The sequence below is a fragment of the Chelonoidis abingdonii genome, chromosome 16 (genome assembly GCF_003597395.2).
Source record: "Chelonoidis abingdonii isolate Lonesome George chromosome 16, CheloAbing_2.0, whole genome shotgun sequence".
NCBI classification, from domain to species: Eukaryota; Metazoa; Chordata; order Testudines; family Testudinidae; genus Chelonoidis; species Chelonoidis abingdonii.
This window is the reverse complement of record NC_133784.1, coordinates 7878519-7893585: the sequence shown is the minus strand read 5'-3', so window position 1 is coordinate 7893585 and position 15067 is coordinate 7878519. Positions and strand designations below refer to the sequence as shown.

General features: G+C 49.3%; 1 protein-coding gene across 1 annotated transcript in view; it reads left to right on the top strand.

The window, feature by feature from the left end:
• Positions 1-15067, top strand: part of ENTPD1 (ectonucleoside triphosphate diphosphohydrolase 1) — an 81179-nt gene that overhangs the window by 52878 nt on the left and 13234 nt on the right. The window contains exons 2-3 of the mRNA XM_032768059.2: positions 3661-3782; positions 5317-5434. Of these exons, the coding sequence (XP_032623950.2) occupies positions 3661-3782; positions 5317-5434 (240 nt within the window). The remainder of the gene's footprint in view (positions 1-3660; positions 3783-5316; positions 5435-15067) is intronic.

The following is a 15067-nucleotide window of genomic DNA, read 5'->3' as shown; positions in this document are numbered from 1 at the left end:
GGGTGGAGGGGGGTGAGGGCTTCAGGCTGGGGGTGCAGGTTCTGCAGTGGGGCTGGGGATGAGGGGTTTGGGGTGCAGGAAGGAGCTCTGGGTTTGGAGGGCGCTCAGGGCTAGGGCAGGGGGTTCGGGTTCGGGCTCGGGCTTACCTCGGGTGGCTCCCAGTCAGCAGGGCTAAGGCAGGCTGCCTGCCTGTCCTGGTTGGCACCACGGTGCATGCGCCATGGAAGCAACCAGCAGGTCTGGATCCTAGGTGGGGGGGCCAGGAGGCTCCATGTGCCACTCTCGCCTGCAGGCACCGCCCCCGCCCCAGCTCCCAATGGCCGGTTCCCCTGGCCAATGGGAGTGTGGAACTGATGCTCGGGGCGGGGGCAGCGCATGGAGCCCCATGCCACCCCTCCCGCCTAGAAGCCAGACCTACTGGCCGCTTTCGGAGTGCAGCACGGTGCCAGCCAGGACAAGTAGGGACTAATCTGCCTTAACACCGCGGCACCACTAACTGGACTTTTAACCGCCCGGTCGGTGGTGCTGACCAGAGCTGCCAGAGTACCTTTTTGACCTGGTGTTCCAGTTGAAAACCGGACTCCTGGTCACCCTAAGTCTTGACTGGAACTTGTCACAAAACAAGGATGCACACTGTAACTCTGTGGCAATCTCTAAAAAACATACCATAGCATGTCCATTTCCTCACTAATTAGACACTCCGTTTCAGGAAGTGGTCAGCAGACTGATTTAGGCCAAGAGACAGATTGTGTGTTACTTAGCACCAGCTCTTTGCTCAGCAATCAGCTTTCATCTCAGTTATTGTTCAGAGCAGAAGCTGACACTTCAAACACAGACATAACTGTAGTCTTTTCCCAGTGAGCTGATGGACATCCTGAACTGCTGGAAAATAGAAAGAGACCAGTTACAGGCGCCTGCCTGAGACTGGTACTTGTTGTCACCAGGAGGACTCCCAGGTAGCCAACCCAGGACCTCAGACTACTCTCTTCCAGGCTTCTTCAGCTTTCAGGGAGTGATATGCTGAAGCAGACAGGCTGTTTTATCCTATATCTGCTGGGTGGCCTAAGTTGGTTCCTTTTCTTGGAGGTGCTGTCGTGGACCAATCAGATGGTGATCCATACTTCTTCCAAAGCTTCCAAATGTCCAGCCAGAAGGAGAGTAGTCCTCTCATCATCCAGTCAGGACAGAGATATCAGCTTTTGAATTCTTGCAACTGGGACCAGAAATTTCTAGTCTCTTTTGTGCAACACATCTTGTCACACAAGCTTGTATAAGAAAAGTTAGGCCATAGCTGTTTGTAGGACCATCTTGGGAATACCTTGGGCTGGCTTGCTCCAGACACCAACTTATCTCTGCAAGTTGCTTTCCACAGGCTCTTTTCTGGTGCATCCCTTGGCCAGTTTTGCAGTTATGCTTGCTCAAGTTGCAGTTTCTCCATCAACACTGCTAGCTGCTGAAATGTCCAGTTTAAAGTTCCTCATTCTGTATCTGGCACATATAACATTGATGTTTGATAAATTAATAGGATTTTTAATTCTTTCACTCATAGACAGGTAAAAAGGGGAAGTCAAATTTCTTTAGCTTCACTGTCTTGCAAAAGGCTGTAGCAATATGGAATTTCTTCAGACTTATAGAAGAAATCTAGCCACTAGATCTTGAGTTTTTGTTCTCTCAGCCCTCTGTTCTGTCTTTTAAAAAAGGCCTTGATACCTGGGCAATTCTTAAATAGCAATAACTCGTAGTTTTGGGCTTTAGTTGCTACAATAGCTAGTAAAGTAGTTCAGTGATGTGATCTTGAATCTACAGGGAGCCAGAGACTATAGTTCTGCGAGGTGTAAAATCTCCTATTCAGTTTTGTAGGTGTTGATGCTGAAACACAATGATGACTTAATTTTTTTAATTAACTATTTCACTGCTGACCATTTTTGCTGAAGAATCTATTCAGGAAGTCAGGAGGGGTCCCACAAAGATTTTTTTAAGGTGTGGGAGATGACAGCATGTTTGAAGGAAAGAAAGGAGGCAGATGAGAGTACAGTATTCAAGAATTTAAGTGAATAAGGTGCCCCAAGGCAGCTCAGACTGGGTCAGCAGAGCACTTGCTGCTCACATGAGCATCCTGGCTTCTCCTGTACAACTGTTTCTAGCTGTGGCAAGGAGGTGTTTCCCTACAATGGAGAAACAGCTACTGAGGGGAAGCCCAGCAGCCTCTACCTCCACAGGGGCTGCTCCACCCACAAGAGGAAGGCTACTAGGAACCTATAGCCACCTCTGAGAGAGCGTCACAAGCCACCAGCAGGACCAACTTGACTGGGATCTGGTGGCAGAGCCAGGATGCTCCTCAGTGAGGTACTCCAAGGGGAAGAAAGGGCTGGGAGGGGAGAAGGGACTGGTGGGGGCAAGAAGAGACAGGGCCAGGTGGAGCTGCAGAAAGGAGCTCACTTTGATTTAATGTTGTTCTGTATCCACCTACAAAGGAGACAAGGTGGGATGGAATGGGATATGAGAAGGTGACTGGATACAGCCGTGGAAATGGGACAGAGGGCAGTGGGGGAAGATGACTGGAACCCAGATAGAGTCGAGGGAGGGAATGACTGGATCCATTGTGGGAGATGGGGTGGAGGGGGAAGGTGACTGGAGATGGGATGGGGTAGAGGGGAGGTTTACTGAAGCCAGTGAGGGTCTGAGGAGGGAAGATGACAATGGAAGGTGACGGGAGCTTTGATGGGGCCAGGGCAAGAGGTGATGATGAGGGTTGTGGGGGAAGGTGACCTGGAGTCAGGATGGGGTGAGCGGGGGAAGGTGACTGGAGCTGGGATGGGGAATAGGGGGGAAGGTGATGATGGGGAGGAAGATGAGTGGAGCTGGGATGTGGTGTGGGGAAGAGGGAAGGTGGCAGGTGGGGGGAAAGTTACTGGAGCTGGGATGGGGTATGGGGCAGAGGGAAGGTGACGATGGGAGGTGGGGAAGGTGACTGGAACCGGAAAGGGGTGAGGGTAGAAGGTGACGATGGGTGATGGGAGGAAGGTGAGAGGAGCTGGGATGGGGGGTGGGGAGGAAGGTGAGTGGAGCTGGGATGGGGCTAGGAGGGGATAGTGATGATGTGGGGTGGAGCAGGGGGAAGGTGACTGAAGCCGAGATGGGATGGGGGGAAGGTGACTATGGGGGCGGGAAGTGACCGGAGCTGGCATGGGCTGGGGTGAGGGGTGATTTCAGAAGAGGCTTCACTTGGGAGTGTTGAGACCCCCATTCCGTACAGAGACAGGAAGGCACCATATACAGCTGACAGTGAGCCCAAGTAGTGGTTGCCATGGGAGCCACAGCGTTCTGTATTGCCCGTCTTTGTGTGTACTGTTAAATTATGTGCAAGTTTGTGTTAATGTATATTGTGAAGAACAGGTTTGAAGGAGCTACCTGAGCCTGTTGCTGCTACCCCTGCATTTTGGTAGAATCCACATTTGGTTGATGTGGCCTTGCAGTCACGTTCTCGACTGTACATGCCAGATCCTGCCATGGCCTCTCCCTGGGCAGACCAGTCAGACGTCCCATGCTGTGGCAGAGAGAAGGAACAGTGCTGACTGTCCCATCACCTGCAATGGCTGTGGCTGCTGCTCTGAGTGCTTGGCATGGTTCCTAACATCCACTCTGCTTTGCCGGTCACAGGTACCAAACCAAGGACATCTAGAAAGGCCCTGCTCATCCTGGGGTTCCTCTTTGCTTTGGCTGCGATTGCCTTAGTCGCGATGGCAGTGAGTCAGAACAAGCCACTCCCAAAGAATATTAAGGTATTGTGAAGGGGCCATTACAGAGAAACAGCATAACTGGGTGGGGCATGGGTAGTTCCAAGACACCCCTGAATTTTCATGTGTTTCACCCACCATCTTTTGGGCCTTGCTAATTCCATCTGTTATCTTCCTGAACCTCAAGCATTTTCTCTTCCCAATTTCCCTGTAAAAACAAGCCCATTTCTGGTGGTCTTCATAGGTAAATCTGCACTAACCCATTGGTTAGTTCCATTTGTGACACTATAGCTTCCAAATTCATACTCCCTTTCACAGGTGCCAGCTTCCTCCAGGCCCCCAAGGGTGCTCAACCTCCCACCCCACCTCTTCCCACGCAGTTCATCCCCCCTCTTCCCCAGCACCTCCTGCGCGCCACAAAACAGCTGATCGGAGCAGTCAAGAGGCACTGGGAGGGACGGGGAGGAGTTGATTGATGGGACCACAGACGGACGGGAGGCTCCAGTGGGGAGCTTGCTGCTGGTGGGTGCTGAGCACCCACTAATTTTTTTTCATGGGTGCTCCAGTGACCTGCTTCATTCCTGGGGGCACCCAGTACCAGCAGTGTCTCTACTGATGCTCAGTGCATGCAGCTGAGAGCCAGCTGTCATAGAGAAAGCCTGGAGCACTGGGGCTGGGGCAAGATCTGAGGCCTGAACCAGAGGCTGTGAACCAAAGTCAGGCCATGGATTAAAGCAGATGCTCACAAGTTCACTGCCCAGTACACGACCTTGGCAAAGTTGTTGCTAGTGTACAATGCACTAGATATTGACATAAGTATATTCCAGCTAGTGCAGATCCATCCCCATCTAGCACAAGATAAGATGGTTTGACAGAATAATGAATGAGGAGGTTTTGTCCAAGATATCAGGAACAAGGAGAGGTAACAAAAAAATATCCTGAAACACATAAGGTGGTATATTCTTGTTTGTCGTAGCCTATAAGTGTTGGGGTACTTTGCCTTAATTCTTTGTTCGGCCAGGGGGACAGCAGAAATTCCTGGTGCTGATTGAACTGTTCCTTGCCATAAGGCACTCCTGTTGGTGTACTGGTAACCACCGATGCAGGGCGCTAGAACTATGTCTTGGCAATAAACCTGGCCAAGTGCCTGTGTCACTGAACCGTGCCTGTGGTCTTTCTTTATGAGTAAGTTGAAAGTCTGCTGAATGAATGGGCTGTACTCGAGGTCTGCTAACCAGGTGTCTGTGCGGAGCTGGACAGCATGCTGAAAAACACACACACAAGTTGACTGACAACCCTAGCACTAGGCATAAGCAGACTAAACAATTGCTTAGGGCTCTGAGCAGCTCAAGGGGGGTCCCCTATTCGCTTTTTATTGTAAGAACTTGCTTGTTTCAGTATTGGGGGGGGGATATTCCTGCTCAGGGCCCCCAATGGGCTAGCATCACCTCTGCTGTAGCTACACTTACTAGTGCTCCCTGTAAGTGAAGAGTACTCGTCTCACTGTCTGGCCCCACTGACTACTGTTCACAGTGTCCCATGCATTGGTCCAGAGATAACTGGTTTGTTTTATCCACAGTACGGGATTGTGCTGGATGCTGGTTCGTCTCACACTAACTTGTACGTCTATGAGTGGCCAGCGGAGAAGGAGAATGACACTGGGGTGGTGCACCAGGTGGAAGTATGTAAAGTAGAAGGTAAGCCACGAGGGAGGAGGAAGGGCGGGAACAGGAGGGGCAATGAGGTGATGAACAGAGAGTGCAGGAGGAGGAGGGGATGGTGAAAATAATGTAATGCTTGTCAACTGGTACAGCTTCCAACCTGCCCTAAATCACTCCTCACCTGTATAGAGGCCAACTTGCCTCTCCTGTCTGGTTTTGTTAATGCAGAAATCAACAGTAAAATGATACAAAACTAAGCTCTTACCGTCTCCTCAGTGTGGGTTACGCCTAGATTCTGCCCTCAGGACTACTCCATCCCCATTCTAGATCCTGTCTACCAGAGATCCACTTCCATTTCCCTCATAGCCTGGTGGGTAAAATGCCATCTGCTGCGTGAGTGAGCAGAATTCAACTAACTTTTGCAGCAGAGTCAGCACCTGCTAACGGGGAGGTGCAAACACCACCATCCTATTAGACACCTACTAGCCAGAGCTTTATATAACCTTGCAAAACAGATAAAATATCCTCAATCGAATTGCAGTGCCATAGAAAAAAATCTCTGCTGCAGAAGTGACCTCTGGGGATTCCAGAAGAAATCCTAGCAGGCTGCTGAGAAGTCACCCAGTTTTACTGACTGGAACTCCTGTGTCAAGTACATCCAGGACTTGTCAATACACAGTGCATCTCTGATCACATCTACCTTATTCTCCATACAGTTGAACAGTCTGATATGGTCTATAAGAGAAGCACCACATTATCTGCATATAAACATAACTCCAGTTCATCATGGCAGCTGGTGTGTCTGTAGTCTGTATTCCTTGATTAGTTCTTAAACATAAGAATGGCCAAATGAGCTATTAAATAACCATATAGACCCAGACACCCAGATCATATTCAGGTTGGCAACACTTTCTTAAAGTCATCATGTAACTGGGCCTTTGTGTGATCCAGGAAGCTCTTGGCAGGGCTGGCCCTAGAGCAAATGTGCTCCAGGCGAGGAGCATCTTTGCTGCGCACCCCCTGACCCCCCAATTTGTTAAATTTTTGAATACCTTATTTTTTACAAGTATCAGAGGGGTAGCCGTGTTAGTCTGGATCTGTAAAAGCAGCAGAGAATCCTGTGGCACCTTATAGACTAACAGACGTTTTGGAGCGTGAGCTTTCGTGGGTGAATACCCAATAACCTGCGTCTGACGAAGTGGGTATTCACCCACGAAAGCTCACGCTCCAAAACGTCTGTTAGTCTATAAGGTGCCACAGGATTCTCTGCTGCTTTTATTTTTTACAGTTACACAATAAAACAAGGTTCATAATGTCACAGTTGGGTTCTCATTTCACTTCAGTTCATTCTTATATCTCATTGAGTGGTGATGCCCTGCCCCTTAGCTATCCGCACAGGCATGGCTGACATCATTCTAGGAGGTTCGAAAAAAATGTAGTTCTCAGAAAGTCTCTGGAAGGTTCCACAAGATTCTACAAAGGTCCAGAACATTCTAGGAGGTTAGTGAACAATGAATCCATATACAGAATACCTGAAACATTTTACTTCAAACACTCTATTTTCCCTTTTGTTGCTAACAACAAAAAGAGCACTCCGAGCTCGGCATCCCTCACAGCTGACATCCCAAGCGCTCGCCTGGGTCACCTGCCCCTAAATCAAGCCCTGGTTCTTGGTGCCAGCTGGCATAGGGCACCGGGGGTGCATAGGGTTTTACAGGAATCCCCTGGGTCAGATGCATATTAAGGCAACCAAAGAATGACATGTAAGGTCTCTGTCAAGAGCCAGAGCCCCCTGATCATCATCATCTCTTTGAAATGTATATCCGGATAATATTTAAAGAGTTCTGTATCTATACTGGAAATTATGTTCTCATACCCTTGGAGTTAAGGCAGGTAACCATGAGATGACAGGCCTTAGATTCCTTTGAAGCAGGAGATAGCAGACATTTATCTCCTGTCTGGTCATTGTGTCTCACAACATATGTGTATGGAGTCAGATGCTGATTAGAAGATTGATGTGTTGACAAGAAAGGGCAGTCACAGGAAAAACAATCAGTAGAGAGTGACCTGTTTATGAAAAAGAACAAAGGATGGTTCTGATATAAGTGAAGACAGCAAGAGACACCCTGCAGCCTTTTCCTAGGCAATAAGCTGACAGGTTGCTTGTCTCATGAAAAGGGATCAGAGCCTGCCTGGCTGGAAAACACTGGTGAGCAATACTTCATTAGACATGACAGCACCAGTAGTAGGTGAGATCAGTTGAAGCAGCCAAGCTAGGAGTGCATTCAGGAGCAGGTATCAGGGTATGTGGAATGGTGGGCCCTTTATTCTTGTATTTTCTGTTCTGATAGTGCAAAGAACCTGAACCTGAACAGGGAAAGTCCAGGCATTTCCCTGATGGGAGCAGAGGATGTTATGTCTGTTTATTTTTGTTGTTGTTTTTTTTTAAATTGCTGTTTGGAGTTTATTGGTTTTAAGAGATTGTAAATGTCATTAATAGGGTGTATAAATACCAACATGGTAGCTGATGACAGATGATGTCTGTGCTAGATCAGGCAGGAGGTGAGGTGTTGGTACAGTAACTCCTCATTAACATTGTAGCTATGTGCCTAAAAAATGCGACTTTAAGCGAAACGATGTTAAGCAAATCCAATTTCCCCATAAGAATTAATGTAAATAGGGGGAGTTAGGTTCCAGGGAAATTTTTTTTTGCCAGACAAAAGGCATTATATACATTTTAAACCTTCACCATCAGTTTTACTGGAGCCATCTCTTAGGGTACACCTGGCTGCCATTTCAGCCTTCCACCCTGGGGCAACAGGGAGGTCAGTCTTTGGCAATCCCATGGTGGGCTGGTTTCCGCAGGGCTTGGATAGACTTTATCCTCAGGTACGATGGCCCATTCCCCAGTGGGACCTCAACCTGGTGTCACGGAGTCTGGGGGTTCCAGCCCTTCTCTCCTCTGCTTGGACCCCACAGTGACTTTTATCCAGCCAGTAAAACAGAAGGTTTATTGGACAACAGGAACACAGGTTACAGCAGAGCTTGCAGGCACAGTCAGGACCCCTCCACTGAGTCCTTCTGGGGGTTCAGGGTGCTTGGATCCCAGCTAGGATACCCTGAATTCCGCCCCACAGCCCCAAACCCAAACTGTCCTGCCTTTTCTCCCGCCGGCCGAATCCTTTGTTCCCTTCTCCTCCGCCCAGGTGCTCCCCCCTCCCCCCTGCCGGGCTCGGGTTACAGGCTGACCACCTGTCCCTCACCTACAGACATCCCCTGCTTTCCCGTTCCCCACACAGACAGTCCCTACTCCTTCCCGTTCCCCACACAGACAGTCCCTACTCCATCACACATGGTCCTGTCCATGCTCATGGGGCCTGCTTTCAATCCCATGGCGACCTGCCCTCTGTCCTACCTTTCCTGGAAGGTGGCCTTTCTGGTGGCCATAACCTCAGCCAGAAGGGTATCCGAGCTCAGAGTGCTGACTTCCAAGCCTTCCTTTACAGTCTCTTGTAAAGACAAGGTGCAGCTACACCCTAGCACTGCGTTTCTGCCAAAGGTAGTCTCCCAGTTTCGTGTGAACCAAGACATGTTTTTACCTGTGTTCTTCCCTAAGCCTCATGCAAGTAACAAAGAATGCATGTTCCATTCCCTGGATGTCAGGAGTGCCCTAGCATTCTACACTGAGCACACAAAGCCATTTCATAAGTCATCGCAGGTCTTTATTGCAATCGCAGAAAGGATGAGAGGGCTCCTGATCTCATCTCAGCACATTTCATCGTGGATCACGTCCTGTATCAGGACTTGCTATGACCTGGCAAAACTTCCAGCCCCTCTGCTTATTGCGCCCTCCGCGAGAACACAGGTGTCGTCCTCAGCGTTCCTGGTGCAGGTCCCTATCCAGGATGTATGCAAGGCAGCAATGTGATCTTCCATCCACACCTTCACATCACACTACACCATTACCCAGCAGGCGAGAGGCGATGCAGCCTTTGGTAGGGCAGTCCTGCTCTCAGCAACCAGGTGAAATCCCACCCCTCCCCCAGGGAAACTGCTTGGAAGTCACCTATTGGAACGCACATGAGCAAGCACTCAAAGAAGAAAAAACTGTTACCTACCTCTAGTAACTGTTGTTCTTTGAGATGTGTTGCTCATGTCTATTCCAAATCCCACCCACATCCCCTCCGTCGGAGTGTTCTGGCAAGAAGGAACTGAGCAGGCAGCAGGTCGGCAGGGACCTATATACACCACCATGAAGGCGCTACTCCAGAGGTCTCAACAGCCGACCCAAAGGGTATCGTTAAGGGAAAAACCTTCCAATGATCATGAACACAGCACACGCACATGAGCAACGCATCTCGAAAAACAACAGTTACGAGAGGTAAGTAACCGTTTTTTCTCAGAGCAGAGAGACTCTAAGATGCATGGGCTGAAGGACTCCCAGGCGACCATAAAGTCTCTGGGTGTGGACACCCCTGATACCCAGCGTAAACACTTCAAACTGCAGCCTCAACAGCAGTGCTCCTACCCTCCTCTACCCAGACAAGACTTCTATAGACGGAGGGGTAGGAATGGCAGGCGCAGACATCACACCCCACATCAGGTCAGGGCCAGGGCCCGACCAAACCTTCCTCGGGCTCGAAGCAGGTCTTTTGAAGGAACTCCCGAGGACGGCACTCTCGCCATGGCACTGGATCCTTCCCCTTGTTTTATGAATCATCTATCCCACTTCTACCGTGCTTGGTCCCAAACAACATCAGACCACTGGGTCCTTTGCACAGTAGAGGTGGGATATTCGCTCCAATTCTGCTCCTCCCCTCCTTCCCACCCCCCTTCCCTGTCCCTCTTCACGGACCCCTCTCATAAGCAACTCCTTATCCAGGAGGTGTAATTGCTCCTCACCATAGGGGCAGTGGAAGAGGTTCCTTGAGAGCTAAGGGACAGGGGATTCTAGTCCTGTAATTTCCTAATCTCCAAGGCAAAGGTGGGTCTCAGACCTATTTTAGACTTGAGAGAACTCAGCCAGTTCGTGGTGAAGTTGAAGTTCCACATGGTCTCCCTGAGCACGATAATCCCTTCCCTGGATCCGGGAGACTGTTATTGCACCCTTGACATGAAAGACACATACTTTCACATAGCCATTCGGCCTGCACACAGACAGTGCCTATGGTTTGTGGTCAACCACAAACATTATCCGTTCATGGTCCTCCCATTCTGTCTATCAGCATCTCCCTGACTGTTCACCAGGTGTATGTCAGTCGTAGCAGCCTTCCTGCGCAGGAGGCAGGTGCAGGTATATCCCTGCCTCGACGACTGGTTAATACGGGGGCATGCCAGGGAGCAGGTAGTGTCTCAAGTCCAATTAATCAGATTCACTTTCGAGAGACTGGGACTCTTCCTCAATATGAACAAGTCAACCTTATACTGACCCAAAGAATAGAATTCATCAGGGCAGTGCTGGACTCGGTACAGGCAAGGACACTGCTGCCAGAGACCCAGTTCCGAGCCATAGAATCATACAACATCAGGGTTGGAAGGGACCTCAGGAGGTCATCTAGTCCAACCCCCTGCTCAAAGCAGGACCAATTCCCAACTAAATCATCCCAGCCAGGGCTTTGTCAACCCTGACCTTAAAAACCTCTAAGGAAGGAGATTCCACCACATCCCTAGGTAACCCATTCCAGTGCTTCACCACCTTCGTAGTGAAAAAGTTTTTCCTACTATCCAACCTAAACCTCCCCTAGTGCAACTTGAGACCATTACTCCTTGTTTTGTCATCTGCCACCTCTGAGAACAGCCGAGCTCCATCCTCTTTGGAACCTCCCTTCAGGTAGTTGAAAGCAGCTATCAAATCCCCCCTCATTCTTCTCTTCTGCAGACTAAACAATCCCAGTTCCCTCAGCTGCTCCTCATAAGTCATATGCTCCAGCCCCCTAATCACTTCTGCCATGTTTTACATCAACAGACAGGACGGAGCCCATTCCTCCCCCCATGTCAGGAAGCCCTTCAGCTATGGGAGTTGTGCATAGCCCACTCCATTCACCTGGAGGCATCACATTTCCTGGGAGCGCAGAATGAACTAGCGGATCACCTCAGCAGGTCGTTCCGGACGGATAGACCACTCATTGCGGATGTCATACATTCCATCTTCCAAAGGTGGGGTTTCCCCAGATAGATCTGTTGGCCACCCGGAGCAACAGAAAGTGCCCAACATTCTGCTCCTTCCAAGCACAGGAGCTCCATTGGGTTTAACCATGAAGCTTCCATGCCGTGAGATGGAGGGACTGGAGGTCTGGGTGGTGAAGGTGACTGTGGTCCTGGGTGATGAGATCTGGGTAAAGCAGTAGCAGGATCAGAGTGTCCACGGACAGCTCCAGAAGCGTGGTGTACCAATGTTGGCATGGCCATGCTAGGGCCAACAGAATTATTTCTGCCTTGTCTCTGCAGATCGTGAGCAGTACCTTGTATATGAGTGGGACCGGTGGAAAGGCATACGCGAGGCAATCCTCCCAGGGTATGAATACGTCCAAGATCAAGGCAGGTTCTGCTTGGCAGCAGGAAACCATCCACCAGAGCCACTTATCTAGCTAAATGAAAGAGGTTCACATGCTGATGTGCCCAGCATCACACACTTCCACTCCAGGCGCCTATACCACTCATTCTGGATTACCTCCTGTGCCTGAAACAACAGGGCCTAGCAGGGTCATCCATCAGGTTACACCTTGCTGCTATATCTACCTTCCACTCAGGAGAGTTGGGGCGTTCCGTGTTCGCTAACCCAATGGTAGGCTGTTTCCTCAAGGGCCTGGAAAGATTATATCCGCAGACTCGAAGACCTGTGCCTGCATGGGACCTCAATCTGGTCCTCTCCAGACTAATGGGGTCCTCCATTTCAAGCCATTGGTGACTTACTCCCTTCTGTATTTGTTGTGGAAGGTGGCATTCCTGGTTGCCATTGCATCAGCTAGGAGGGTGTCTAAGGTAAAAGTGCTAACCTCTGACCCATCGTACATGGTCTTCCACAAGGACAAGATGCAACTCAGGCCTCACCCAGCCTTCCTTCCCAAGGTGGTGTCCCAATTTCATACTAGCCAAGACATTTTTCTACCAGTCTTCTCTCCCAAGCCTCATACCAGTGCATAGGAGCAGAGGCTTCACTCACTGGATGTCCAGCGTGCACTAGCATTCTACATCTAGCACACTAAACCTTTCAGGAAATCAAACCAGCTGTTCGTTGCGGTGGCAGACCAGATGAAAGGGCTCCCAGTCTCTTCCCAATGCATTTCTTCCTGGATCACGGAATGCATCCACACATGCTACGAGCTGGCTAAGGTCCCAGATGTTACGGCACACTCCACAAGGGCACAAGCTTCATCAACAGCTTTCCTGGCCCAGATCCCCATTCAGGAGATCTGCAGAGCAGCAACCTGGTCATCAGTACATATGTGTACCACTCACTATGCTATCACCCAGCATTCCAGAGATGATGCAGCATTCAGCAGAGCAGTGCTCCAATCGGCAATGCCTTAACTCTGACCCCACATCCGGGGGAGAGCTTGGGAGTCACCTGATTGAAATCAATGTGAACAAGCACTCGAAGAAGAAAAACTGTTGTTCTTTGAGATGTGTTGTTAGCTGGCAAGAAGGAACTGAAGGGGGATTGGGTCGGCAGGTTCATATATTGAGTTGCATGAAGGTGTCACTCCCGGGGGCTCCACAGCCGACCTGATGGGAGCTGCTAAGGGAAAACCATTCTGACGACCATGCACACAATGCATGCACACCTGATTGGAATGAATGTGAACAACGCATCTCGAAGAACAACAGTTATGAGAAGATAACTGTTTTTTTCCAGGTTTCAGAGTGGTAACCATGTTAGTATGTATCAGCAAAAACAATGAGGAGTCCTTGTGGCACCTTAGAGACTAACACATGTATTTGGGCCTAAGCTTTTGTGGGCTAGAACCCACTTCATCAGATGCATGGAGTGGAAAATACAGTAGCAGATATATACACATAGCACATGAAAAGATGGGAGTTGCCATACCACATGGGGGCTCAGTCTAACGACACAATTCAATTAACAGTAGAATACCAAGGGAGGGAAAATCACTTTTGTAGTGGTAATGAGGGTGGCCCATTTCAAACTATTGACAAGAAGATGGGCTATAGGTGACGGAACGCCACTAGCCATCACCTACGGCCCCCAACTAAAACCTCTCCAGCGCATCATCAAGGATCTACAACCTATCCTGAAGGACGATCCCTCACTCTCACAGGCCAGTCCTCACTTACAGACAGCCCTGCAACCTGAAGCAAATACTCCCCAGCAACTACACACCACACAACAAAAACAGTAACCCAGGAACCAAACCCCGGTGCCATCTCTGTCCGCATATCTATTCAAGGGACACCATCATAGAGCCTAACCACATCAGTCACACCATCAGGGGCTCATTCACCTGCACATCTACCAATGTGATATATGCCATCATGTGCCAGCAATGCCCCACAACTGGACAATCTCTACGCAAAAGAATAAATGGACACAAATCTGACATCAGGAATTATAACATTCAAAAACCAGTAGGAGAACACTTCAACCTCCCTGGTCACTCATAACAGACTTAAAAGTGGCAATTCTTCAACAAAAAAACTTCAAAAACAGACTCCAGTGTGAAACTGCAGAACTGGAATTAATTTGCAACCTACACACCATTAAATTAGGCCTGAATAAAGACTGGGAGTGGATGGGTCATTACAAAATATAATGTTACCATACTAATTTCCCCCTACTGTTACTCACGCCTTCTTGTCAACTGTTTGAAATGGGCCACCCTCATTACCACTACAAAAGTCGTTTTCCCTCCCTTGGTATTCTACTGTTAATTGAATTGTCTTGTTAGACTGAGCCCCCACTTGGTAAGGCAACTCCCATCTTTTCATGTACTATATATTTATACACCTGCTATTGTATTTTCCACTCCATGCATCTGATGAAGTGAGTTCTAGCCCACGAAAGCTTATGCCCAAATACATGTGTTAGTCTCTAAGGTGCCACAAGGACTCCTCGTTGTTTTTGGGGTTTTTTCCATGTGCCCAGGTGTGTTGCTCACAGTTTCCAGCTTCTTTCCAACCAACACTCTACCCAAAAGTCTGTGCTCCTGCTCTCTGTCACTCAGCTTTTTCTCAGGATCACACTATAAGTGCTTCTTTGGCTGTCTCTGGGACTTCCTTGGGACCTTCTCTGTAGTGTTTCTCCTGCCTCTCTCTCACACACCCCACTCCCTCCAAAAATACCCAGCCCTCATAGACTTTAAGGTCAGACGGGACCAATATGATCATCTAGTCTGACCTCCTGCACAAAGCAGGCCACAGAATCCTACCCATCCCCTTCTATAACAAACTCTTAACCTATGTCTGAGTTATTGAAGTCTTCAAATTATGATTTGAAGACCTCAAGCTGCAGCGAATCCACCAGCAGGTGACCCATGCCCCACTCTGCAGAGGAAGACGAAAAACCTCCAGGGCCTCTGCCAGTCTGCCCCGGAGGAAAATTCCTTCCCGACCCCAAATATGGCGATCAGCTAAACTCTGAGCATGTGGGCAAGACTCACCAGCCAGCTCTCAGGAAAGAATTCTGTGCAGTAACTCAGATCCCATCCCATC